This window comes from Monomorium pharaonis, chromosome 4 (genome assembly GCF_013373865.1).
Source record: "Monomorium pharaonis isolate MP-MQ-018 chromosome 4, ASM1337386v2, whole genome shotgun sequence".
In the NCBI taxonomy this organism is placed as follows: Eukaryota; Metazoa; Arthropoda; class Insecta; order Hymenoptera; family Formicidae; genus Monomorium; species Monomorium pharaonis.
In genome coordinates, this window is record NC_050470.1 from 30,369,676 (window position 1) to 30,394,917 (window position 25,242).

Consider the following 25,242-nt stretch of genomic DNA (forward strand, 5'->3'; position numbering starts at 1 on the left):
GGAAAAAGTACTAATATTCATTCTAAATATCTTGTTAAGCATGATAAATTTAATTTATTATTATTATATAAATATTAATTATCTTCTCTAATGTGTATAAATAAATTTTTTATAAGTTTTAAATAATTACTTTTTAATTATAACTTAAACATGTATTTAATAAATAATTTTTAAAATTATTTATAATTTCACTTTCGCACAGTTAATACAAGAGTGTAAACATTGTGATTCTACACAATTAATATAAGATTAAATAATCGCATAATATTATGTTAAATATTATAAAATATACGCAGGTACACACCTTTAAAATAGGCTTGGTTCATTTACATTGTATTACGTTCTATGACATAATAATATTTTTTATTCTATCATATATATTTGGCTCATTGCTATCTCTTATATACAGGACAGAAGTTCTCTGCAAAATATCGGATTCGATATCCTGCTGCGATGTATTTACATTACAAATACCTTCACTTTCATCGCCGACATTTAAATTATCCAACTTATGCGTTACGTCGGGTCTGATATGCACGGAATCTTCGGAAATGTTTTCTTGTGTGGGATTTCTGTAATTACGATCGTAAATCGACACTATTGACATTCTCCTTACATAATCTATATCGATTTGCGGGTCTGCGGTAATTTTCAGCGTTCCAAAGTTTATTGTAGCTTCCAAAGTAGAGTGCATTTTATCCCATTCCCATTTCCAGCGTACATACGTCTTAGCTTCGCGAGCTAGTAGAATCATTTTCTTTCTTCTCGAAAGACGCTTGATTTTTATAAACGGTCTCGGTATCCTCTTTATTTTTCCCATTTTTTATATATGTTGTACAAAAAAATTAACACAATTAATGAACTACTTAGTTGTTATATATTACTTTAAATTGCTTCACTCTTATTCCTTTTTAATATTAAATAAGATATGTAATGTCCTGAAAGCAATAAATATTCTTTTCAATCATTCGCAGTAATTAATATAATTAATATTTATAACTAATAAGTTATAATTACATTAAATAATCTATTAACAAACTATTACATATAATTTAATTTTTTCCATGTTAAGCATTTTGACTCGCGTTTTTAATACTTATCATAACTAATAATTTATTTTATTCTTATTCATTTTAAATGATGACTGCGACAACATTTTGCTAATACAAAATGTCATACAATGGGCAATAATCACGTGTGTGAAGTTAGCATCTCAAAGTTTAGCATCTCACAAAAATACTGCAGAATTACTTGCATCCAGCATAGTTCTACAGTTCTTGATAGGTTTCAACAATAGTTCCGTTAAATTACCTATTTTAATTATATTTTTATAAATGAAATGCTAACTTCCAAAATCACATAATAGCGTATTTCGAATATACGACCACAGAGAAAACTAAATCTATAGATATTCTATAAAATAGATATTCTATCGTTTAAAGACATCCTGTCAATAGTTCTGATGATTAAATTAATTATAAAAAATTTTTTGTTACAAAACATACGTATATATGCGTATACGTCTGCGCACGTGAATTTGGTGTAACTGGCATCACAGATAGATAAAATTAATTAATTTAAAAAATTTAGAAAGTATTTTTCAACAACTATCTTGATGGAAAACTTGTATTTATAGGTCTAAATATAAAATGCTGGTCGAATATCGACAGTTCTATTTATTTTAACGCAGGTCTCATATAGTTCCAGACGCGTACAATAATTTTCTAAAAAGTTCCGGTGATATAAACAATTAAAACATTTTTTAAACAATTATTTTGCCCCAAAAATTTGAATTTTGAGGGCTAGACGTGAGATGCTGTCTCTCCCTGTCTCTCCCCGTCTCTCCCTGTCTCTCCCGGTCTCTCCCCGTCTCTCCCGGTCTCTCCGGATCTCTCCCCGTCTCTCCCGGTCTCTCCCCGTCTCTCCCGGTCTCTCCCCGTCTCTCCCGGTCTCTCCCCGTCTCTCCTCGTCTCTCCTCGTCTCTCCCGGTCTCTCCCCGTCTCTCCCTGTCTCTCCCGGTTTCACCCGAAAAATTTAAATGTTTAAAAAATGTTTTAATTATTTATATCACCGGAACTCTTTAGAAAATTATTATACGTGTCCGTATCTATATGGGAACTGCGTTAAAAGAAATAGAACTGTCGATATTCGACCAGCATCTCACGTCTAGCCTTCAAATTTCAAGTTTTCCGAGCAAAATAATTGTTTAAAAAATGTTTTAATTAATTATATCACCGGAACTTTTTAAAAAATTATTGTACGCGTTCGGAACAATATGAGAACTGCGTTAAAATAAATAGAACTGTCGAAATTTGAACAGCATCTCACGTCTAGCCCTCAAAATTCAAGTTTTTCGGGCAAAATACTTGTTTAACAAATGTTTTAATTAATTATATCACCGGAACTTTTTAGAAAATTATTGTACGCGTCCGGAACAATATGAGAACTGCGTTAAAATAAATAGAACTGTCGATATTCGACCAGCATCTCATGTCTAGACCTATAAATACAAGTTTTCCATCAAGATAAGTGTTGAAAAATACTTTCTAAATTTTTTAAATTAATTAATTTTGTCTATCTGAGATGCCAGTTACACCAAAATCCACGTGCGCAGACGTATATGCATATATACGTATGTTTTGTAACAAAAAATTTTTTTTATTAATTTAATCATCAGAATTATTGACGTATGATATAGGACGTCTCTACACGATAGAACTCTATAGATTTAGTCTTCTCTGTAGTCGTATATTCGAAATACGGTGAGATGCTATTATGTAATTTTGGAAGTTAGCATTTCATTTATAAAAATTTAATTAAAATACGTAATTCAACGAAACTATTGTTGAAATCTATCAAGAACTGTAGAACTATGCTGGATGCAAGTAATTCTGCAGTATTTTTATGAGATGCTAAACTTTGAAATGCTAACTTCAGACACGTGCAATAATCGCAGTGAACTCCATACTATAGTACATATGCTATACATATTACTTTAATGAGTCCTATATTATATATATTCTATATACTATAGCATATTATGAATGTACTGTAGCACAAAATTCACTGGATTATCAGTCTGCTATTGCCACCTAGTGACCGAAAGTATCATATTCTGCGTCGAGTAAATCCACCATCAGTACACAACATCGTATACATACCTAACAAACTATCTGTTTTTGGTGATATATTCAAGATCGAGTATATTTGGCCTTCATTCGATACTCTATGATCTATTAATATTTGGACTATTAAATAGCTGTAATATTTTTATTACACCAATAGTACGGCACGAAACTGCGCAGCACTGACTATGATCTACTGCAGCCCCTGTGGCTGACTACTAACGTACTAACTGCTGGAAGTAGTATACTCCGCCATCTGGTCATACTTTGTTAACCATTCAGCAAACTGAGAACTTACTTGATATATTTCTGTAATATCGACAGTGTTACTCGATTGTAAAATAATTACATTATATATTGATTATTATAAAACGAAGATTTTGAATATCTGGTGCTACTCGAGTTTTAAATAAAATAATAATAATAAAATTAAATAAATTTTCGTCAAAAAAATGTAAAAACAAAATTTTAAATAATTATTTTTAAAATATATTAAAATATATTAAAATTAATCAAATGTCTAATAATTAAAAACATTTTTAGCGATTGCCTATTCTTTTGCAAAACTGTATGGATTATAATTTCACTAAATAATTATGTAATAAACAGAAAGAACTCGTGCATATAGATATACTTATAAATATGTATGTATCATTATTCATATCTATGTTGTCTAGAATTCATAACTTCTTTCATTCTATTATTTCGGATTTTAGAATAAATTCTCATATACAGTTACATTACTTGCCTCTTATTTCAAGATAAAAAACAACTTTCAAAATTTACATAACTACCTTAATAAAGGTCACCTGTCAACAGAATCAAAGAATTAGCTTCAGCTTATTAAAGATATATGATACTTTTATGCGTCTTTTGAAGTAACAAGAAATGTGAAATATTGAGATCTCGTGTCTCTTAAAATAATATAAAATATAAGATATCAACAGATGAGAAAAATATAAAATATTAGTAGATAAAAGGAATAAAATGTTACCGTTATGTCATACATTGCAAGAAGGTTCGTAAAAATCGTTAGTTGGATAAAGTTAGATTCGTATCTACATTGATTGATTTAATTATTACGGAAAGAAAATGCGACATTTTTTAAAATCAATTTCAATTATGTAGAACCTAAAATATTAACTTTATAACCACAATGTAACTTCAGTATTCATTTTAAATGACCGCAATTATAGTCGGTTTCGCTTCCCAACGACGTGAAAGTTTAACAGACGTCTAACAGACGTCCTAATCCTACAAATCTTCTTTTACAGAACTTCTCGAAGAGAAAGAGAGCGAGAGAGATGTTCTATAGATTTTCTTTAGAGTTATTTTTCTAAATTTAATTATATTTTTTAAAGTTAAAGGAAAAAAATTAAAAAATACAAATCTCGATATCATTACGATTTTCGTGAGTTTATATTTAAACTAGATGAAACGATTTTTCCATTTATTTGTGCCGTTGAAAACATAACGATAATTAATGAAGAATATATCTTTCCAGCATCAAAAATTAAACTCACTAAAAATTTCATGCCCTTCAAATAACCAAAGCAGTGAATAATTATATACATCTTCCAAAATTTTTATGTTTAAGTACTACTTTGATATGTGCAATATCATCTTCAATACAACTTCCATAAAAATTCCCAAATAATAAAAATTCATCTTTACGTTAAGCAACGTCGATATTATTAGATTAAAAACAAAATACTTGACAATAGCTTATTTGCTGAAATTGGCTTATGTTTACCACTATGGATTAATCCTTCTAAAAAAAAAAAAAAAAAACGTTGAATAAGGCACAACCACAGGTAGCGCTTCCGCGCTTCGGCGTCGGGCGGAAAGAATCTGCGCACGTGCACCGGGCACGACCGACCTGACCTGACCGAAGCAAAGGGATGATCAATAACTTCCAGGATATATAAGGCTCCGTTCCGGTAGAGCGTGTGCACCTCTTGAGTTCACGTGATCGGTTTATCGCGCACCACGAACCCCTAGACTCGATCGCGTTATCGGCGACTGCGTTTCAAATTGGTCTGTACGTCAGATAGCATCGGAGAGGTATTACATCCATTGGGTATAAGTGCTTAGCGTATTATAAGATAGACCGATATTACATGAAGTTTATCGGTCGTAGTAATGTAAGGTTTTCCATTTGTTCCGCTATGAACGATCTCGGCAGCATAAGAATCAAACGTGCACGATGTACGACGGTATCTACCCGCAGTGAGCGTCGCTTTCGGGGTAACAGTGAATCAATATGTAAAAAAGAAAGACAAAACCTAAGCTGCCCGACAAAATTACATTTCGACGGATCATTAACGTCGAAAGGCATGTGCACGCACAATTTCCGCCGACATGGCATCACGCTTTTTGTAAGAGATACGGTAAACACGACTAATCCTCTTCTTCCGTCGCGGTGCAGGGTGATGTAAGCACAATTTTATGTCTAAACGCGTGGTTATACAATTAAAACTACTAAAATCTTACAAATCCATGATGGTCATTGTAAGTATATAAAATATCTACATTTTATAAAATTATATCAAATGCTTTCATTCGATTTGAGAAATTTTGCAAGAAAATACAAGAATATTTTGTACAGTAACTGATAAGATCATCGTGTAATTAATACTTGAAACTTTGACCGGTCAATCTATCATACGAGAGCAAACGCTACAAAATTTGTTAACGGAGAAGATACGTGTCTGTCGATATCGTTCACGAGCGGTTAACAACGGTGTAAGCGACATAATAAATATGTCAGAAATATGAACTTTCTTACGAGGTTTTGCTCACATCCACGAACAATGATTATGAGTACGACAATAGAAATGATAACTTGAGTAAGACGTGTAATTCTTCTGTTTTCGCATTCATATCATTTTCCACACGTCTCCGAACGTGTGACATGGTGTAGGCCTCCTGGGGATTCCCGCCATGTAAAAAAACGGGAACGCGTCCAGGCACGGTACCCCCTGGGTGACGAGGAAAGCCGTGCCACTTATCCATGCGTTTCTGTTAATTGCCGGAATTCATTCATAAGCTAATCGGTACTTTTATTCTTTCCCGTCCGCCAATTTCTCAGAGCCAACTTATGCGCGACGTGTGCCGCGAGAAAGTTTAGCGCGACAACCAACGCCGCAACGCGACGGTGATTTTAAGTAGCGCCAATTAATTTACCGCGGACGGACTTTACGCTTCTAGCCTCCCGCATTGTTTCGTAATGCTTTTCCGGGGAATGCCACGCAGCGGTGGTGTTCTACTAATTTTTGGGCGCGGCCTGCTACGCGCTAATCGACTGTAAATAAACTCCGAACAACCGTTCTACGAAATAATTACATCCCGAGCGCACTCGCGTTTACGTTATCATAATTTCCAATCTTCCGCAGTTAATGCACATAATTAGTTCCCTCTTATATATATACATACATCTACTTTTTTTTCTTAATTAAAGTCCGTACTTCCACGCTTCATCGTCTCGCCGCGTGCGCAACTGGTAGATGCACAAACAGTGTACGTATGTAACGGCACACCGTAAATCGAGTTTCGTCCAACTCCTGTATACGACAGAAAATCTCACTTTAATGAGTGAAACCTGTATCTCTCTTAAGGCCTAACGCCCATCGCGCCCAGTCTGTCCGTCTGTCTGTTATCACCGGTAAAAACGGTCTAACCGAACTATTAAATTTACCGTGGAAAGTTCTATTAACACGTTATTGTGCGGACACCCGCGACGTATATGTACCATTGTGTTCGCCGAAGAAATCGCAATCAAAATCGCGAAGGCGGCTGTTCGCGTGGCCGACGTGTGTGCGACGACCGACGACGGTGGCGTTAACGAAAAAACAGTAGCATCTCCTCGCTCTTGCACACCTACTTACCTACTTACCGTCCTTTTACGGCAAGCCGCATTTCGATCTTCTTCGAAAAACCCACGTCTATAATGTGCCCTTTGCCCGTCCCACTTCTACGGATCTCTGAAATGTGCACGGTCATCGTTCCATTTCGTTAGCCTGTTTCCGCCGCTAATAACCTCCGCCTGCTACTCACGATGATTATGAAGAAGCTGTTCGCGCGATGCGGCGCGGCGCGGCGCGGCGCGGCGGCCTCGAGTGAAAATGACAACGGTCGACCGGTCGAGAGGATGAAGGTGCATGAAAAGGACGAGGCGAACTCGATGATCTTTATCACGGTCGGAAATACGTCAGGCGGACAAAGCCTAGGATCTCTAAGCGGCTATTTGCGGCCTTCTACTTCTTCTTCTTCTTCTGCCAACTTGCACGCGTGCACGTTTAGCGAAATAATGCCTCGGCCACGATTCTCGTGTCTCCCCCCCCCCCTCCCCCTCGTAATTATACTCGACGTGCGATTTGTGCTCATCAACGTACGTGGCCTTTTTTGCAGGATTATGACGTCTTCATAACGCATTCGCGAAGCTATATACGGGGAGAACTCCTGCGAATGTAATAGATAGCACACAACGCGCGCGATCTATTATATTAGCAGACGCACTAATAAACCCGGCGCACGTGCGCATATATGATACCATTTCCTTTCAGCATGACAAGAGCGACGCAATATAAACACCCACGTAACAAGATGTATTAACCTACTCGGCAGACGGTGCATTACATATTGCCAATCGATCCTCGAGTAAAGGGTACTCCACAGAGCTGTTGCTATTCACCGTTGTCAATGGGTGCCTGTAGTCGCTATCTCCAAGTGCTACCCTATTCACAAGGACTTTCAGCTAATAATCAAGGCAATCCGTCCGATTGCCTCTATAAATTTCCTGACTGCGGGCGCAAATTTTCTCTCCGCGAGCGTCACAAAATGCGGGAATCGTTTCGGCGGTCCGAATCTGGGTTTGTTGGACGAATCGGCGCGTGTCAGGTACAATTTATGTCAGACGTTTGCATCGTGCCGGCTTATTTCTATTATCCGCGTGAAATTGTGCGGTTTCCATTAAATTGAGAAAGCCAAACACACAAAGATATTCGTTTCCCGCCGCAATAGTAAAAAGGAGTTGTCCCATCGGACAGTCACGTCGATAAAGTTGAGTCTTCCGAGAGAAAAAGAGAAAGAGAGAGAGAGAGAGAGAGAGAGAGAAAGAATTCGGTCAATTAAATAATTTTTATTCCCCTCGCCAAAAAATTAAATATTCCTGATACATTTGTTAGCGGCGCGCGTTTCCAAGCGCCTTGATCTTTTATACAGATAAATCGAAGAACGAGAGTGGAGTGCCGTTGACGCGCGCGTCAACGCTACGAAAAATAGGCACGTGCGCGTGAGGATGAATCTCGGGTTCTCGCCAATATTGGAACGTAGAGGGAAAATAAATATGCCCGTTCTCTCGTGCCCGATGCACTCACCCAGGCACGAGGCGACGTGCAACGAATGTCTCGCTCGCGCGCGCCTTGTGTGCGCACAACTTTCACCACCGACCATTGTCGCTGTCATTATATGCTAACTCACATGCGGCGCATCGCCGCATATACCTACGCGTGCACGTATTAGAGGCGCCGACATCATCACGGCTTTCGTTTCGCCGAGGCGAGACAGTTCGTCTCTCATTCAAACTCGCGGGCAATATGGCATATGATTAATCTGTTATCAGAGAGGAAATATCCCGCGGAGTATCCGGGCGCGCGCGTCGGCGCGCGTTTCTTTTCGGAAAGAGCGACACGTGGACGTATCTCTTCAATCATTAATATTAATTTAACGCATCTATCAGACGCGACGCGCAATTCTCCCAACATATGCGAGCACGCGCGCATGAAAATCAAATTATTACTGCGTTAACCTAAATATCTGATTATCGAAATGAGAGTGAGACACGCTGGGTGTAAAGTGGGTAATACCAATCAGGGATAAGTCACCGCGTGGTCAGAGGCACACGATTCCTATACGCGCTGATGAGTAGCGGAGACCGCTTCGGCAGCCGGCGTAATTAAATCAAGCTCTTTCGTACAATTCTTCAGCGTAAGGCCGCACGTTCTAGATTTCTAGATTCAGCGAAATTAGAATTAACATCGCCGGTCGCGATCCTCAATTCTCTCGGTCGCTCGCGTCTACCTGGCGGCATCTCCCCCTCACGGCCTCGTTTCATCCTCGTTCGTTTCTCACGCGTAAACGGCGAGCGATTTGCGAGAGTAGTATCGTTAACCGCTCACCCCTCGGGGCAGGTATTTTTTACAACGAGCGGCACTTAGCGCTACAATCCCCGAAATTGCATCGCTGCACGCGAGAGATGGCGGACCGACGACGGTGGACAATCTGATAGCGCGCCGTTCGCCGGCCGGCCGGTCGAACGGCAGAGCATCCGGATCGACGCCTTTCCTCTATTTCGCAAGTGCCCGCCCGCTTGTTTTCGCGGCCGGGTAAACGTACGCCGCCCGCCCGCTCGCGACGGTGACGACGACGACGTTCCGTGACGATCCGCGCGCGCGTGAACCGTGGCGAAACAATAGAACCGGTCGCTTCCGTTTTGTCGTGGCGCGACGACAAGGCGCTAACTCTAATAGCTCCCTTCAATGCTGTTGCGCAAAAAAAAAAGAGAGAGAGAAAAACGACGAAAATTCATATCCGGCGGCGACTCTCGATTTTATTGTCGAGGTATATTTTGCGTAATACGCGTACGCGCGCGTGCACGAGCGACTTTCGCTTCTTACTTTACTTTGGCGAGCATCCCGTCACGCGTGTATTCCGCGAGGAGATACTTACGGAGATAAACACACCCGAAAGAGTCGAGTGCGTGATCCGGTCCGGTCGCCGACCGGAATCGGGTAAACGTTGGGGGATTCGGAGCTTCCTGCGGCTGACGATCGAACTGACCGCCTGTGCTGCCTCATACCCAATATTTGACTGACCCAGAATCATACTTGCCGAACCCGTGTTTTTCTTGTTTAGATAAAATATTTAAAGATTGCAGGTTAGCCGTGTACGGCACTTAGCTAATGCTAGCCAATTAGACTTCGGTGAAAACGACTCGCGTCCCATTTTTCCCTTATTAACGAATAAACTTTTTTTATATATATTTTTTTTTGCCAACGTCGCACGCTTTGTAAATTTGCACTGCGGCGTATTTAATTGCCGGGTGTAACGAAAATTTTTACGTCTTTAAAGGACACCGCGGTGTCTCTTCTTTAAAAACCACGTGGATAATCACGGACGTGAATTATTTTCGACCGGATGAGCAAGCGGCCGGTAATGGCCTTAAAGTTTGTCGTGTTCTGTGGCTCTTAGCGCGTCCCGAAATTCCGGTGCATTAACGGTGGATCAAGGAATCCGAGGAATAACGGCTCGCCAGCGCGAGGAGAAAGACCGGGTTAGGGAGGAAGAGAGGGAGTGAGCGAGAGAGGACTATATGTATAGCTTTCTTAAAATAAAGAAATCGACAGGGAGAGCGAATTAAGAGCGGAGAGCCGAATGTCGTACATTAGTTACCGTGCGCGGCCCAATGCCGCGGCTTTACAGAACGGAACGGAGAACGGAGCAGCTCCTCTCGTTTCCTACATTTTAATTGGCCGCACGATGATATATCCGTACGTCTCTAATTGAGCCTCGAGAGCGAAACGACGGGGGCGCGGGGAGGGAGGGAGGGGATATGCGATGCGATATGCGGATGGGATTACCAACAACAATTTAGAATTGGCCGCGCATGCATCGCACCGCGGGAGAAGTCGTCGTCGTCGAAGCGCGTCGTCGAAAATACGAGAAATTGCGATCCGGTGGCCGATGCCAGCCCGTGTTGTAGAGGGGCCCTGCAGCTTTCGGGGCCCGTCAACTTTCTCAGTCAGCTAAGGACCACGATCGCGTCGCCGATGCAATTTAGCGTCCGATACGATTGAATAAATTCTCTTTCTACCTCTAGATTAAACGAGAAAGATTATAATCTATAAAAGGAGAGAACGATGAATTGAGAATCGTGCCTGCTCACATTACGGTTGATGCAACCTAAATGCCATAGGTGCCTATCCCACAATTTCTATTATTTGAATAGCCTAATGCCGTATTTTCTGAATCAACAGTTTTCCTGTTTATATGAAACTATTAGAAATTGTGGGCTGGGCACTTATCCGCTCGTTTGTAATTGAATATTTTCTCCCCGCGAAGCCTCCAGACGAAAATGTAAACCTTCTAAATTCGATATCCGAGGGAAAGAGGATCTCAAACGCGGCACAAAGCTCAAAGGTATCAGGAGACGCACACACAGTTATCCTGTTATAAATAAAGTCAGAATCGTTATTGTAACGAGATGTATGTTACCCCTGCAGACTGGATACCGCGGACCGACCCACTTCTTTGGCCCCAGAATACGATGAATGGGCCAGAAGACCCGATATAATCAATCCGACTGGTTTTACATGACTGTTGAACGCAACAATGTAAGCCTTCTTGTAATATTAGTCTTTTTCTTTCGTATACCTTTAGTGCCGGATTCTCAGTTATTATAGCAGCATGCAAAATGTTATTAGCAGTTTCTTATATTGTGACGAAAGAGCGGGAAGAACGATGTGCTAATTTTTTCTGCCCTCCGTTTCTCGTCTCGCATTTCGCGTCGAGCCCACTTTAGACGATCTACAATTTCGCGTTGAAATTCTACTTGTAACATTTCGTGCGCCGTATAAAAACGGCATTTAAAGAGACATCTATTAAACAGAAATACATCAAAATGTACAGTATTACAAAATTATATTATAAATAATAACCTATCCTAAAGAGTTTAATGATTTAGAGTACAGCGAATTGAATATTCCAATGCCCACAGCGTTAAATTAGTTAATATCAATTTAGTTTAAATTCCAAAGAAAGCATTAAGGCACTCAAGTTGTTTGCGTGTCCATAACAAGCAAAAAAAAAACAACTTTTATTTTACAGTCGGCGTGGAAGAAACACGCACCGTTTCATTTCAAACGCAAGATTGTCATTTCCAGCATGGCAGATGCGTCGACATTCTCGTTTCGCCCATTACAGCCGACGTTTCGAGATCAGTTTTATTGGCATTCTGTTGTTTCTAGTGATGAAGTGAACGAAGAACGAGAGAGAAACCAGCGTGGCGAAGTGGAAACGGAACACGCCCGGAACCGTCGTTAAGCTCACCGAAGTACGCATTTTACAAACGTCCCTCGTCCATAAACCCAGAAACGCGAGTATTGTCTCGGGCTGACAAACACGCGGCTCGGCGGTTTCGGCCACCCGAAACATTCGTTTCTACTGGTCGAAATCGGCTATAAAGCTGCCAGTAAGTGTACCAGCGATCTCGCGCGCCCGATGTCCGCGCCGCGACATTCCTGCGCCGGATAATTAAGGACCGAGCATAACGCGCCGGAACATTTGCCGTCGTCGAAAACGACGGTAGTACGCGCGTTACTACCGAAGGCCCATTTCGATAGTCTTTGCATGGCTTTACGGAGAAAATAAAAAAAAATTGCGCGATTGTGTCTCATATATATAGCATGTTATTATGCAGAGTCGACGATCGCCATTACTCGTCCGCCGTGTCGAAAGTATCGCAGAAATTTCGGTAGGTAGGTAGGTAGGTAGGTAGGTAGGTAGATAGGGAGGTAGGTAGAGTAAGGGTGTGTGTATCGTTAGCGGTATGTGCTGTGATTCCGCCGCGTTGTTAAAAATCCTCGTTTTATATCCTCTGCGCACGTTGCCCTTATAACGAGCGGCAATTAACGAGCCCGATACCAGTCTAACCAGTAATTTTGGGCATTTATCAGTGTGCGTAGCCGAGAAGAGCAAGGGAAGAGAAGGAAAGTAGGGAAGAACCTTTCTAAGTCATCGACATGGTAAGCTCGGACCACGGGGGCTAATCATCCAGGGCGCATGCATCTCACGAGGCAACGGACGCATCCGAAATGAGGCGATCCTTCTGCCCAGGAGGAGGAGGAGGAGGAGGAGGGACTGCGTCGGATGTATTGCGTTAATCGTATGCCGGCGGTTCCGAATTCAAATTGGATTTTACGATTTATGTTCCCTTATGCATATCATCGTGCACAATCGGACTAACTTATACAACAAGTTTTCGGAGCGTGGCGATCTCGCGGTCCGCGCGTGATCCGAACAAAACGATAGTTCGAGAGATAGTTCTTCTTCTCGAAACTGCTTCTCGACACATTACATACGCATTAACAATATCTCTGTCTGTCCATCTTAATTAATCGTGTCGCCGCCGTAATTACGGGGCAGCAGCCCGATAACCCGTTTACATTTCTGCAGAAAAATCTCAGTTTCATCAGGCATTTATATGCATTTCCAGTCTAAATCGCAAAGCATTTTATACGCGAGCCTTTCCCGCTAGCTGCCGGGATCTAGCTCAACAATACACCTCAGCTACTCGCCTCGTGCTCAATTAGTCGACGTATTTAACACAAAGACGTATACGTGTGCACGCGAGCGCGCTAATTAACGCAGACGTTTTCACGGACAGAGGGGTTATTGTCGGCCGCAAGAGGAAGTCCACCTTGCGTTTGTTAAAGCTACTTCGGTTACAATTGTTGACTAATTAGTAGCGCACGAGCGCCTCCAGGCACCTTAAAATAAAAGCCCTCCTCTCCGTACAAATTTCACTCACGATTGAACACCCTTAGTCTTAAGTCGAGCTACTAATCACCTAGTGTATATTTCTATTGTTTGATTTTTTTCTTCCGACGAACGAAAGAGAGAAAGAGAACAAAGAGAGAGAGAGAGAGAGAGAGAGAGAGAGAACTCTGTACGGACAATACGATGCGATGATACAGCTATGTCTCTTTCATACTTTCTACGCTTTGTCATTTTTTCGTTTCGTATATTATTGACAGAATTTCTCGAGTTATTCCTATCGAAAAACTTTAATTATTTGAAAAATTAATATTTTAGAGATGCATTTTACTTTTAATTCTAAATTTTTTCACTTTTAATTTTCTATGATGTATACTTAATATACAAGATATTTTATTTCATCAATAATGTTTATATTTACTGTCCATTATATTTAAATCACTTTATTCAATTTTTGTGAATAATTATATATTATTTTTTTTATTATTTACACACGTGCATATATATACTTACATACACGTATACGCATAGAATTGCACGGTATACATAAGTAATTTATTTACCTAATAGTTAAATATTTATTTCTAATGATCCGATTAACGTAGCCTCTGTATTACTCGTCAAAAGCTATGTTTTTCTTCTGTTCCCAAAACCTCTGTCCAAATCACTGATCCGTAATATTCCTTTCCAATGACCCCGTTTTGCGTGATCGTGAGAAATAAGATGAAGCTGAATCTTATTTCCCGATGAAAGCGAATTCAGTTGCATTAAATACTTATCTAATAAATATAATCAAACCAATAATCAAAGCCTATTTTAGATCTATAATTTATTTCAAATTTTAAAATAGAGTTTCATTTATAATTTTATATGCTGTAGTTCCTTAGATACGTTTCAATGTATATATTTTAATTTAGATTTCATATTTATGTATATTTGATTTTCTAAATGTTGTTGCACATAAAGTTATAAATAAAATATTGTCTCCATCCTAAATCTGTGTGACAAACTATATTAAATTTTATATTAAAATATTTCAAAAAATTTTATTACAGAATTATATTATCTGTTATATAATTTTTTTTGTATCATTATTTAAAGAAGTCAAAGATCCTTTAGCTATGATCTCTTAGTCGAGATGACCAACTTGCGAGGAATGTGATTGTCAGGTCATCCTGTTAGTAGTTTTGAATCTCGTCGAGAGTCAGCATGATTAATTGCACGACGTTTATTATTACGGCAAAATAAAAACAGCATTCTCGTTAGCTCGGCGATAAATGTAAAAGGACAGTTATCTATGCTTCTGAATAACCTATAGACATATAAACCGTACATAGTACCGCACATACAAGCTTATTTGACGTTTCTTTTTTTTCGAAAAAATTAAATTTGAAATCTAATTTGTTATTCAAATCAATTTTTTATTATTCTAGAACAAATTTTCTTAAAAAAAGATCAATTTTATGCTAATGCTAGGCTAGTATGCATCTAAACCTGAAAAGCAATAAGCACTATATTGACTCAATATTACAAATAAAAAGATATACGGCGGCCTCGATGATCTATCTTTGCAGCTTTCTACATTATAAATTAAACAGCTAAAGATTTTCTGCATAACGTATAATTGCACGAGTCTGAAAAAGCATCTAGCGAACAATCAGGTATTCCCGTCGTCGAGAGGGCCGTAAAAAAAAGATTGACACGACGCTATCAAAATTACAGCTACCACAAAATTGTGTTAATTTGATGAAGAAGATTTATCAAGCTCCCCTCTTATCGCGCACGCGATGTAACTTATGCGCATACAATTTTGTGCGCGAATATCCGGACGCACGAGGCTCGAGTGACGATCGTTACACCTAGCGTTCCCGGCAAACTTTACCTTGCGATCCGATCGATAAAATATCTTGCGGTTTCTTTACCGGTGTCTTCCTCGCTAAATTAAGAGGATCATTCACGCGGCCACGGTGAGACTCGCGGAAAACGATTGACGCGGAAGTAGAGTGGCGGCCAACAGATACTAAGAGAGAAAAGGCAGCGGTCTCTCTCTCTCTCTCTCTCTCTCTCTCTCTCTCTCTCTCTCTCTCTCTCTCTCTCTCTCTCTCTCTCTTTCTCTCTCTCTCTCTCGGCCATCGGCCCCTCGCCGACTGTTCTCTTCAGGAGGACGACCCACTTCGTCCAAAAGCGAGAGGGACGTTGGTGCTGCTTGGCAATTACGCGCGTATACACCTACAAGAAGAACGTATGTAAGTAAATATATTCATTATCTCTCTCCCTACGTTGCGCGTCACATTGACTCTTCTCTCGCGCGCATTGCTGGTCGAACTGATTATTGCGAGCGTGCACGTACACGAGCAAAAGGAATCCAACGTTTTATATCGCCGACGACTTGGACTGGGATCGAGAGAGAGAGAGAGAGAGAGAGAGAGAGAGAGAGAGAGAGAAAAAAAAGAAATAAAGGTTTCCCAGCGTTCTCGCGCGCTTGCCATTCGGCTGTGGTGCGACGTCGACGATTTTTCCTGCTAATTATCTCCGTATCCAACGAGTAATCGAGAAAAATGTGTAATGGATGAGTTTCACCGAGACCGTCGAGCTCGTCGTTTTCCGATCGGGAGCCTCGTTTCGAGGAGAGAAATAGAAGCGTCCCGGTAAGTGAATTTTCCACGTGCAACGTAAAATGCACGTAAGATGACAGACATTCGGTGGACAAATTGGTGTCGAGAACGGAGGGAAAGCTCATTTTCACTCGTTACGTAAAACAGCCGAGGCGCACTATCTTAGAAAACCACCTTCTTTTTTTCCCCGTTTCTAAGTGGTTTGTTTGCACGGACCTTGTTGCCGTGAGTGATTAGCATTATCCTATCGTCCGCTTCTTCACGCACAATGATTTATAAGTCTAATTCAGCCGTGGCCGTACGCGACGAGAAGAAAACTTTCCTCGGTAACACGATAGCAACGATCCTCGAGCCTCTTGACGGGCCGCTTGTGAATTTACCATTATCTGATCAATCCGAGCCGGTGCAATACCGTTATGAATGAAGATACCGATCGACCGGTTTCCGCGAATGTCAAAATTCAACACCCGTATCGCAAACGCACTACGGCGATTCGAAATTCCGTCGCCACGGCTGTCAGGGAAAATTCGCTGGCCTTACGGAAAAGTGCGTGAAAAACGCACAGTTTCTCCCCCACGGCGACCGCGCGCGCGCGATTCTCGGTCGTATCCAATCGCATCCGGCGCGGCCATGCCGGGGGATCCATCTCATGGGGGATCCTGGCGGGAGACGACACGTGGTTGCTGCAGTGGCGGTCGGCACGAGGCTGGGCTCCCTACTACCTTCTTTCACGGCTTCCTCGTCCACGCTGGACGCAATGAGGCGATCGTCAAAGCGCGACCGGTAGTCGAACCGCGTGCACGCCGACGACGAGTACGGGGGGAACACGCGGAGTGTGCCACGCGAGGACCACGGAACGTCGTCGCGCGATCTCGGGTTTCGAGAAAGAGGATAGGAAAGAAAGAACGAAGGGAGAATGACGCGAGGTTAAGTGCCGATCACCGAGGACCTGAGGGATTTTCGACGACGGCAGCGACGAATGATTCGACGGCTCGATCGGTCGCACGTCACTGCCGCCTCCCGGGGAACGAGCGACCAGTTGGCCATCGCGTTCGCCGAGAGACCGAGGTCACCGGCCACACTAAGATTTTCTTTCATTTCGCGATCCATGTGTTTAACGGTCGCGGTCGGGTATCGCGTCTGCCGTATCGCGCGCACTCGCGCGTTCAATTCGAATGTGTGAATGCGGTCTCGTATTCGTAAGAAACGATCCACGGGAGAGATGGACCGGGTATGACGATCAACTGAATGTCTTGCGGTACAGGCGGTGGTGCACACACTGTGAGGAACGACTAGCTTCGAAATTGGTGAGTCGACTCTTTTTTACACCGAGGTATTGGGTATCCGAGATCCGGTTGCGGGTAGAGAGAGAGAGAGAGAGAGAGAGAGAGACTCGAGGCGTTCGCTCCTTTGGTGAGCTTCATTGAGAACTCGGAGTTGACAGGTGTCGGAGCGGATTAAAATTCAAATGAACAAGTTGTATGGTAATGTGGCAACATTCCCGATTTTACAGAGGATTTAACACACACCTGTACTCTACGGGCCGACTAAGAAATGAGCGTTTTAAAATGATTCAAGTAATGAAAGCGGAAGTAGTAAATTATTAGAAAATATTAAATAGGATCGCCAAAGATCATTACAATATCTCTTTACCTTGGATATTCGGAAGCAGCTAATAAGTCGCTCGTTTGCGATATATATACATAAGGTTAAAGTTTTATCATAAAATTACTTGCGAGCATGTGCAGTGAATCACGCAATGATCCGATGATCCGATGATCCGATGAAACGTGTAAAACATTAGAAAGTTTTAATTTCGCGGTATCGATAGAAAGTCTTACCGCGCCTGGCGCGAAAGCAATTTTAAGCGTTAATACACTTGCATCCTCACGGATGAAATTAGTCCCCGGAATGGATGATCGATCGTAACGATCGATACACGACTGCTAATACAAGAATTATCGCCGCTTCCAGAAGTAGGCGAGCGCGCTAGATCGAAAACAATATAATCAATAGCCGGAGGTTAATGTTATTAGAAAGTCTGGATATCATGCGATCGAACAGTTTTGAATATAGACATCCCTATATTCGTCAGGTGCAAGTACCTCATCCCGTTTCTCTTTTTTTTCTGTTTGTTTTATTCTAATTTTCTGATAGGTAACGAGTCAAATTGCAAAAAAATAAAATAAAATAAAAAATCAAAGTTTAATTGAAAAGTAATTTTTAAGTTTTAGCAATTAACTTAAATAAAAGTATATTTATTCGTTTAGTAATCAAAACTCGATGTATTTTATTAGTTTTATTAATTAATCTTCTCTGAAGTATATTTAAAAAATTACTTTCTTATTACATAGATAATAATATAGGTAATGACATTTTTTACAAACTTGAACTCTTTTTCATACGTTGGATTTATACTTTTCATCTTACATAACATAGTCATACAAGTCTAAAAGAAACGTACAAAGAGCTTTGACGTATTTTGAAATATTCCTGAAAGACGTCTTTCAGACATTTGTCTGTGATAGTAGAAGGGAAAGTAGAAGAGGGAAGAATGTGAATTGGCTTCGTTCTCCTTGCCGATTTCGCGGTTCTTAATAAAATGATTATCAATTGGCGCAAAGTGTGCCACTCTAAAGGAAGGCGAAAGAAACGTAATCCACTTAGAGGAAGCCGTAATGAATAATGAATGCACGGATGATTTTCGCAGCTCGCATTAGTCAATCTGGCGAGCGCTCGCCAGCGATTAGTTCGCAATGTTCCGCGGCGGAATCCCCCGTGTGAATTGGGTCAAGTTGATTCCTTCTTAAAATAACCGTAACCACTTGCCGTGATCGAACGCGCCACTTTCACTGATTAGTCGCGCGCCTCCTAAACACGCGTTTTACCTTATATGTCTCGTAGGTGTCCTAGCCCTCTCACCCTCCGATTGAATTGCATTCCCCGACTAAATGTGGACTTCAGAAGAGAAATTTCTTTAGAGGAGAATAGAATTTTCAATATTTTTTATATTATTGTACACACACACTCTCTTTTAGAAATTATTCCATTATTTTTATCGCTAAATATTTTTATTGAAAAAAAAAATCGCGAAACGATTGACAATTAACAAATAAATTATTCAATTACTTTATATGCACATTTTATTGATATTTGATTATTACAATTTCTTTAGCAATATTAATTTATGCATTTTTTCTGATTTAATATTGAAAAAAAATAAATGTTGCCCTCCTTTTATCGCAATATTTGTATTCGTATAAAAATAATGAATAATAAAGTTTTCATATTTTTCTTGATATAATAAATTACTATATTATTTGTAACAGTTGTTAAACCTTTTTGTATATCTTTTTGTATACCTATAAAAATTATGACGTTTCATATAAATATTAATTCTATTCAATTATAAATCACATTTTTCAGTTTAAAATTTTATTTCTACATTAGAATATAATATAAATATTTTATGTATAACGGAGATTATAAATATTATACTTATATTATACTAATAAGATTATCTTAAATTTCAAGTATTACAAGCTCTCTCGAGATCTTAATCTGAAGAGCGGACTATTGTGATTTCGCTTTCGTCGAAAGTCACGGACATATTAGTGCCGTTAGAAACGAAACTTGATCAATTGTTTCGCGTTGCGAATAGCTCGCAGAAGCATTCACTTGCGCATCACTATTTCGCTCTAGTTTCAAACTACAAGCGTGCCGGTTCGGAACAAATTAGAGCCGCTTTTGTTCGCGATGGATTTGGGTCTCTCCTCGCAACGAGTCCGTTAGAGCGTTTCGCCGTCACGGTCCCTGAGCCGTGAAAGATTTGTCCTCTATATCGCCCGACCCAAAAATTAAGGGATAACCGCAGAATCGTCTCGGAAACGAAACGGGACATCACAATGTGCCATTTGTATGCGCTTTCTCGAAACGCGAGCGCGAAAGCTGCGTCGATTAACAGACTGTTAATGTTTTCGCTCGGGCTGCGAAATAGAAGAATGCAGATTACGAGAAATCTTCCTGCTGTTATTCGCTAATGACGAAATGTTACTGCTATCGTTTTCACGAGATGAGGCTAATTCGCGATTTTGATTGCTTTTCTACAATTGCCTCGCTTTTCTGATTTCCGCGAGATTAAATAGCCCATTTTTACGATCGCGTTCGAAGAGTTCGCGTAATCGCGATCGAGAAAAGAATAGAGTCTGATAAGCACAAAGTGGAACCTTACTTGAACGAGAGGTATCGAGATATTTGCTTATCCTTACTCGTCTACAGCATGTGCTTGACCCAAAGACCATGAACGTGACACACAATGCAGCTTTTATTGTCATTGTTGCGTCAATAGACACATTCACAACACACTGGACTATTAGCGGTAGATCTATTAGCGACTATCTCTCTGTTCCTTTCATCGCCGTTTCTCCCACGCCCAATTAATAACAGGTGCCCGAATCTCTGCTGTGAAAAGCAACTTACAAGTAATGGAAAACGAGAGGGGAAAACCTATTAGATATTTACCACGTTAGCATTACGTTGTTAGTTGCATCGTCGCGCATGTATGTAATATGTAACGACGCTATAAAGCTTTCCTTTACGGCGGTTATAATTTTTCACGATTGTAATTATAAATAAATTGGAATTAACGCGCGTTACCGAAGGAAGAAACTTCCGTGAAAGCTCTTCATTAGCGATGCACAACGATGCATAAAGGTCGATGCTTTACACCGTGCTAATTCCGCAAAAGAAGCTAAACGTTCAGACCTATTAATCTCTATTTCTGATTACGCAAAGCTTCACCAAAGCGTCAATTAAATCGGGCGTGCAACGAATAAAAATTTTCAGATCTATCAAAACGATAAAAAACATTAAGTAGTAAAAATCAGAAAATAATTTTCAGCATTTGAACGGCAATAACGCGACATACTTCGCATTAATTTGTAATAATGTATTAAGAAAATTCGAATTTTTTAAATTAAAAAATTCAATTCTAATTTACGACTTTTCCAAAAATTAAATGTGCCATTTTACATGCCATTAAATGTTTTAAATTCAAGCTTTGCACATTTCTCCAAATTGTTAAGAAAAATATTATACAAAGTGAAAATCAGGTTTTTAAGAAAAGATCTAATTTGATGATATAATGCTTTCAAAATCAAGATATTCTTTTCCTATAAGAATCTTCGGAATTTTGTAATAGCGTTTCACATATGTTATATGTATACAGCTTTCTTTTCGTGTAATTATACACCGTAGATAATTAGTTTTTCGACAGATAACGAACGAGATGTTTAATTGGTGAGTAAAATGCTCGCAAAGGTACAAATGTATGTCAATCGCGCAACTCGACTCGTTAACGCGGTTTCGAGGTGGTCCACTCTGTCCCGACGAAAATCAAGTGCAATAAAATTTAGCGGCCGGAAACATTTACCACTGCGATCACCGAGGAATAGCACCGCATTTCATTAATTTTAATAGGCGGTTCTTTCGACGGTACGACGCGGTTAATTAAAAGATGAAACTCCAGAAACCTGGCTGATTATTTTAATGATTATTTATGAGATCCCAATTTGACGTCGAAGTTGCCCATGCACTTCTCGAAATATTTCGCAACATATTGCATATTAAAAGTCAACAAACTCAGAGAAGCATTTGTAACGGGAACATCTGAAAACTCTGACGTTTTAAACCCGTTGTTGTGTCACGGTAAAATTTGCTATTAATTTCAAGGCGCAGGATTTTATTCGAAAGGAAGAAAATAATCAGCGTACCGTTAATAAAAATCTCCACAATATATAGACGGTAAGCGAGAAATGTATATCGATCGAAAGTCGATTTCTAGTGAATGACTCGATATTTAGGCCTCGCCTTTGCTGCGAAAATTCACTTATAGCAGCCTTAATGTATCATTATCTATTATTAAATTGAAATCTACATTTCAATCGTAGGAAAGATTTCTTACACATATTTTTCGATCTGATTATATTATTCATACAATTTAAGAACAAAAAGAATTGCAATGCATTTCGCAACAAAAAATTATGTGACATAACTACATCGCATCATTATACATATTAAACATTTATAAATAATATTTACTATTGCAAAACTAAACATATATCTTTCACTTTTTCTGGCATACTTTCTATTCATTAAGATATTAAATTATTTATCAAATTATAATAAAACAATATGAATGTAAACATGTACTAAATCAATTACTATATAATTCTCATAATATTAAACATTATATGCTGCAATAATAACAATTATCATAATTACAAGGAAAGAAAAAACATGGCGCGCAAAAAACTGCGGCGCGAGATACGAGAGATATGTATTGCACGAAAACTTGGCGCGACTCGATACGTCGTAAACAAAACAAAGTAATACGGGCAACATTTCCTTGGGATACAACACGGGACACCCTACCGCCACGAGAAATCATATCCGTCGGCGTTGCCGTGGCCGCTAGCGACGATACGCACACGTGATGTTAAAGTAGGTCACTTTTATCCCCTGTAGCAAGCGATCGCGATCGCGATCAGAGATTGGGATCGGCCGGAGCCATCGGCCCATGGAGAGCGAGCGACTTGGTACTCGAAGATATCTACAATTATTGTTACACACTATTATTCCAGCTGAATCTTCCAGAAAAATTGATACGATTACGCGTGCTAAACTTCGTAACTGCCTACGTTTTTTTATACGACACTGGCGTGTGTCGCGAGTTTCCGAATCCGTCCGGTCTCTCTCGTCTCGTAAACGTTCGTGGAACGGAGAAGATCGAGCGCCCGCGATTCGAATGAATCCTAGAGAGCCGATGTAATCGCGCTCGTTCGACTATTTCCGCGACTAATGAGCAGAGCGCGAATAATGAAATTACGCTTGTATGCGCAAGTAGCCCGCTCGTAAAGCGAGAATCACGTGAGTCGCGGACGGAGACGCGGGGCCGACGCGATTCGAGAGACGTTTGGGATCAGAGAAACGGTCGAGGAAATCTGCGAGAGCGTCACGCGCGGCCCGGTCGTCCGCCAACGTCCGCCACCGTGCGTCGTCGTCGTCATCGTCATCGTCGTCGTCGTGGCGTAATAGCGCGCCGCGCACGGAGCGGTCAAGTGCTTTCATCGCTATTAGCGATGCGAGACCGGTCGTCTCGGAAACGCCCTTTCCAGTATAGTCACCGGTCATCAATTTTACGGATGCGACGCAGAGCGGGCAAGCTGCTCTAAATGGCGACGCGCGAGATTTCTAAATCGCGACAAAACGGACGGATACAATCTTGCCGTATCATCGTCGTATCGACCGTCGATGTCTCCCGATGTCACAGCGACGGACGGAGATGCGAAAGAAGGTGTACAGGTAAACAGGTGTGCATGTTCACGCGCGATATGCACGAAAATATACATACGGGTATCGAGATGCATATCGCAGGCCGGCGCTCGCGGCCCTCGTTACTCTTACACGAGTGCGATTAATTCTCCCTCTTTCGTTCTTTCGTTCGCTCCCAAGTCCCCATGGCGTTCACCCATCGACCTTCTTAAGAGAGATCCGTCGACTTTTCCATCGGCCTCGATCTCGATACACACGGAGTCGACGACGACGACGACGACGACGACGACGACGACGACGATGATGACGACGACGGCGACGGCGACGTGTATCTAAACGCGGAAAGAGCGGCCGTCAACGCGCAAGAAAATATGTGAGGTCTAGGTAGATGACACGAGATAGATCACAGATCGTAGATAACACGCTTTTCGACGATGACCCCCTTTAAACGCACGCGCGACATTCCATACAACGTAATCCTACGACGATGAAATACACGTCCACGAGGCGCAGAACAGATTTTACACGTCGCTCCGAGGACCGCGCGATCCTTAATGTCTTGTCCGGTCTTTCCCATCATGAAGACGGTATTAGCATTTAATTAATAGCGTTACTGTTCCCTCGCGTGACGAATTTTCTCCCTGCGAGCGATTGAATTAATTAATTGCTGTAATTATCTAAAACAAGTACATGCAGAGAGAGGGAGAGAGAGATTATTTTCCAAAGGTTAATCCGTGACTGTAATGAGTCTGAAATTAATAACAGAAATTTATCCTTCGCTCGGAGTTTCCGTGCTAAGCTGGAAAACTTTCGCTTTTTCCCCTGCGATTAATCGGAAACTATAGGCGGCACTGAGAACTTAATTGGTGGCACTCGCGAGCCCGTGACACAATGAGACCCGCGCGCGGATTCTGTGCCACTAAATAAGACGCGCTGCCATACGAAACGGACAGTGATATGACACACAAAACGTGAAAATAAGGATGAATTGCGACGTTGTGCCGTTCCGCGCGTGGTCGAAAGGTTTCACCGAGTACGTACGTACGAGGGGCTTTCTCTCGGATGGAAAAAATCAACCGGCGGCGACTCGACAAAATTTCCAAATATATGCGAGAGACGTAAAGTCTTCGCCGCAATGTAGTTTTATCGCCGCGACACGCGATTGAAAGTGTGCCGGTTGTGGCGCGCGCACACAAAAAAAATTGACGCATACTTCCCCACGCTCCCGGAGAGCGGATTTTCATCGAAATCCGCTGGTTTTATTAATGCAATCTCAATTGCACGATGCCCGCGAGTTATTAACTAACGCACTAACGAATCGTCGCATCGTGCGTCCTCATCTCTCCCCCGGCACTTTCACTATCTCCATAATCACCAAGCATATAAGGCTGAAGGAAGTTCCATATTAACGTTACGTCTAAGAAACGAGAGTCAACAAGTGTATCATCGATACACATCCCGCTATTAGACTAATCGCAGATTATGTGTGAATACGTGTACTCTTAAATTTCGTACACAAAATTAACTTACACAAACTTACTTCCGTCGCCGAATTAAATGGCTGTACAAAGGTGTGCTGTAAGAGTATAAAAAATAAAAACTTTTTGACGTTTTGT

General features: G+C 40.8%; 3 protein-coding genes across 4 annotated transcripts in view; 1 reads left to right on the forward strand and 2 right to left on the reverse strand.

Annotated features, from left to right (window-relative positions):
- The window catches only part of LOC105830869, a 64,663-nt gene that overhangs the window by 36,163 nt on the left and 3,258 nt on the right, over positions 1 to 25,242 (reverse strand). The window lies entirely within an intron of this gene.
- Positions 138 to 4,875, reverse strand: LOC105830871. Its single transcript, XM_012670525.3, has 2 exons — positions 3,162 to 4,875; positions 138 to 938 (listed from the first exon to the last, which is right to left on the reverse strand). Exon 2 carries the CDS (start codon positions 818 to 820, stop codon positions 344 to 346), a length of 477 nt encoding a protein of 158 aa, XP_012525979.1. The 5' UTR covers positions 821 to 938; positions 3,162 to 4,875; the 3' UTR covers positions 138 to 343.
- Positions 14,085 to 25,242, forward strand: part of LOC105836963 (serine proteinase stubble) — a 36,226-nt gene continuing 25,068 nt past the window's right edge. Inside the window, exon 1 of the mRNA XM_036286131.1 lies at positions 14,085 to 17,601. The gene's annotated coding sequence lies outside the window, so the exon portion shown is untranslated. The remainder of the gene's footprint in view (positions 17,602 to 25,242) is intronic.